Source organism: Arachis ipaensis, chromosome B03 (assembly GCF_000816755.2).
Source record: "Arachis ipaensis cultivar K30076 chromosome B03, Araip1.1, whole genome shotgun sequence".
In the NCBI taxonomy this organism is placed as follows: domain Eukaryota; kingdom Viridiplantae; phylum Streptophyta; class Magnoliopsida; order Fabales; family Fabaceae; genus Arachis; species Arachis ipaensis.
Window position 1 is genome coordinate 127,225,320 of NC_029787.2, and position 3,814 is coordinate 127,229,133.

At 35.8% G+C, this 3,814-nt stretch overlaps 1 protein-coding gene across 1 annotated transcript in view; it reads right to left on the minus strand.

The window, feature by feature from the left end:
- Nucleotides 1,268–3,814, minus strand: part of LOC107631870 — a gene marked incomplete in the record, with an annotated part of 2,967 nt that continues 420 nt past the window's right edge. Inside the window, 7 exon segments of the mRNA XM_016335442.2 lie at nt 1,268–1,592; nt 1,769–1,858; nt 1,979–2,059; nt 2,370–2,526; nt 2,682–2,749; nt 2,964–3,035; nt 3,589–3,809. Coding sequence (XP_016190928.1) covers nt 1,473–1,592; nt 1,769–1,858; nt 1,979–2,059; nt 2,370–2,526; nt 2,682–2,749; nt 2,964–3,035; nt 3,589–3,809 — 809 coding nt within the window.

A 3,814-nucleotide genomic window follows, 5' to 3' on the forward strand; every position in this document is an offset into this window, starting at 1 on the left:
TGTAAATGGAAGTATTATAAATTATAAAAGAAATATTAATGAAAGTCTCTCTTTATCTCTTGGATTCTCTTAATTCTTGTCCCTGATCAATAATTCTTCTCCTTCAGTTACACACTTTAATAGAGTCACCATAATCTGATTCGCAATCACAGTTCTATTTATATCCATCAAATCAAACCTATATTTACAGTTACCTCAATAAAATCTCTAAATCCTAATGTCTATCCTTTCAATATCAATACTATTATAGTATAAAATAGTTTTGAGATATAATAAAAAATGAGCTCAAAGTAGCTAAAATTTATTTTATTTACATTTCTTAATTACTTTTAAAATAATTGAGTAATATTAGATCAATAAATATGTATATAGATATTACATACATAATTAAATTATAGATGTAACTTTGACCTAAAGTATGTCTATGGACCTCCCACATGTTAACATCTCATCTAGTTACTATTTTCTCAACAAAAAAAACTCAATTCCAAATTCTATTTCATCCTTAAAACCAAAAACGGAATAAGAAAAACAAAACTAAATTCTACTCTAGACAAGGCTGACAAGCCCCATTACAGACAAGGAATGCAAAGGTGGATCTTTCGTTAGTTGGAATTGAGCCTACTTTGAGTTATGGGTAAATAAAACTGAATGCGTTGACTTGTTTTATTATACTATTATATTTCTAATAATTATTTGGCATAGATCATGTTTTTAAAACTTAGTATGTTTAAATAATTTGACACAAGCATACCCGAAAAAAGTAAATAATATATTAGTAGTTGTTTGGCACAATAATGTTTTAACAACTACCAATGATTAATAAATAATTTGTTTGGAACTTTTAATAAAATAATCAATGATTGATGTAAATAAATCAATTAGAAAAATAACGCAAATAAAATGATTAGGAATAATTTAGTTGGTATAATATAACCATTTAGCATGTGCCGTCGCCAGAGTTACTATTTACTAAGTCAAATTTATTGTTATTACCACCTCGAAGTGAAATGCTTAAATATATTTCTTTTCCAGTAGTCTTAAATATATCGCTAAAAACTCATGTACTATACGGCCAAAGATATGTTTTACACGGAAGAGGATTATAAATAGTTAGTTTGAGCTTTAAATTCTCAAAACTTATTTTAAAATAAATTTACAATTTAGCTGCACGAGAACCACACCCAATAAAAATGGTTAATCTTTAAAGGGATGATTACCCAAGTTTCTTGTATCTATTTTGCAGAGGGCTAAAAATAGGCTGAGGTTAGATCAATAAATAAATCTGTTTCGAATTCAAAAAAAATTAACTACCATCTCAAAGTTGCAATTTGCAAAGTGAATGTATGCAGGTAGGTACATTAACATTAGGGCGGAGAAAAATCAAGAGTACTATATGTGGCATTTCAACAAAGCCATCTTTTTACATGGCGCATCGCCATTTCGTACACATACACTAGCATACAAACAAACTACACTTGTTCCTGGTGTGTACTCACTGCAGGTCCTGGTGCAATGGCGAACTGCAGACCCCTACGCTGCCCGGATTGAAAAACGAACGCGACTTGAGTTGCTGCCAGTGCTGCAGCCTCCTGTTTCACCATAACACGCGAAATAACTATGAACAAAATTGAGCAAACTCGTATTAAGTCGATACTAAGTTAAAAGCAAGAACAACTAAGTCTTGTCTCATTTGCCATAACCGGATACATCGATACCAAACTCATTATCAAAGCTAGATTTTTTGGAAAGCAAAACTGAAACTTACTTGTCTTTGTCGCCGACGTTGCAAAATACTGATTGCCCAAGCCATGATGTAGCAAGGCAAAAGAAACCCAGCAGCTCGAAGCAAGAAAAGCTGTGAGAAAAGGCAACTTAATTAGTTTTTTTTGGCGGTACATTTGAAGGCCAAGCAATCGATACTATATGATCTACTTACAACTTAGCCAAAGGCCCAGAAGGAACTCAAGTCACTTACAGAGAAGAAAGTGGATGGATCATCATCGGCATCTTCATCTGTGACTGAAAGTGCATGCCTCAAGAGTAGAAGAGCCATCAACTGCAACAAATAGAATGAACTGGACTTAAGATCATGCTCAAGTAGCGCTAACAACACTAGCCTAAGCATATTAATGAAGTCAATATATGCTTAATGTAAATGGTGGACAAATGCATCGCCATGCATGCACCAGGGTTTAAGCACCCTAAAAATCATAACACAAACAAATAACTTAAAATTCCAAATTAATATGAAACATCAAATACCCTACAAACTTGATACTCCTTTAGCATGGCCTGAAGACTATATATGTTTCTGACCAAGTTCCACAAATAACTTTTTAAAAGTGTCTTCAAGGTTAGTGCCTTACAATAAGAGCAGCTGAACGGCAAAATGCAGCACCACTGGCATTAGAAGCAGCATATCCATCATACTCTGCTTCCAAGAATTGGCGTTCCGCCTCAGCAATTGCCAAGAGACGAGGATCCCGCAAGTCCAAAGGTGTGCCAGAAATTGTCCAACCTCCCCTGAAAAAAAATGGTCATGGGTCATTAATCAGTAGTTGGACAACAATTTCAAACAAATAGGGAATATCTATTTCGAGTTTGAAATAAAAGGCTTACACATAAAAACTAACACAATAAAATGAAGACTATTCTAAACATACAAACTTTCAGCTTACCCTATATCAATGGTAGTTTCTTCAGGATGTGCACGAGGTGGTGGGGCAGTATAACCAGGTTCATAGGGCTGGGAATGACATACACAAAAGGAAAAAGAGCAAGTTTAGTTTTCAATTTGCTTTGATCCAATAAATCCTCACACCAATGATGAATATGATGAGCATGTTTAGTTAGCACACTGAAGATTTCCACCCTTTTCCCCCAAATCCCGGCAACACACAGCGGCGAAAGCCCCCTACCACAGCATGCGGATATCTTGCATTAACAACTAAGATGCATACCTTGTGACATATCTCACAAATAATGTCTCCTTTCTCATCGCACCAATGCTGGACGCACTTTCTGTGAGCATACTGAGAAAAAAAAAATTCCAAGAAATTCATGAATTAGAAACACAGAAAGGATCTAAAAACCAATGACCCATGAACAACGATGTCCATCCATTATTATTCTTCAACACACAGCATCAACATTTAATTGGCTAGATGGACAAATAGTTTTTCACAAAAACATCTACCCAAAATAATCATAAACATTTCACCAACTAATAGCTTGGTGAATATTCACATAGTATTGCACGTCCACATCTTTGGGGATAAACAGAAACATTAGAAATGCAGCATTTTCCCCATCAAAAATTTAAAAAGGGAAAGAAAAAGCCCAAACCCATAAATTTACGTCAAAATTGATGCAGCAACAACACCATAGGCATTTATAATCAACAAAGAGCTGCTTGCAATTTTAGTGTGCACAAAAAATTGAGCTACCATAAGGTCAAATACATTATCAATTAAGAAAATTAGAACACAAACATTTTTTGGGAGAAAAAATTACCTCATTCTTTAATCATCCTAAACCTCAATCATTAAAATAAAATTGAGAGGAAAAAAGAAAAGAAGAATGTACCTTGAGACTACCGCTGCAAGCACATGGCGACTCGAGATTGTTGACGGTGTCTTCCTCCTGACAAATGCGGCACTCCGCCATCTGCAACAGCGGCGCCTCCTCATCCTCGTCCTCATCCTCGTCCTCGGCTCTCGGAGCAGAATGGGAGGGCCCCGCCGTGGCGGCCGGAGGTTCATCTAGCGGCGGTTCGGGTTCGGGAGATGGCTGAGCCGGGTGCTGAGCTAGA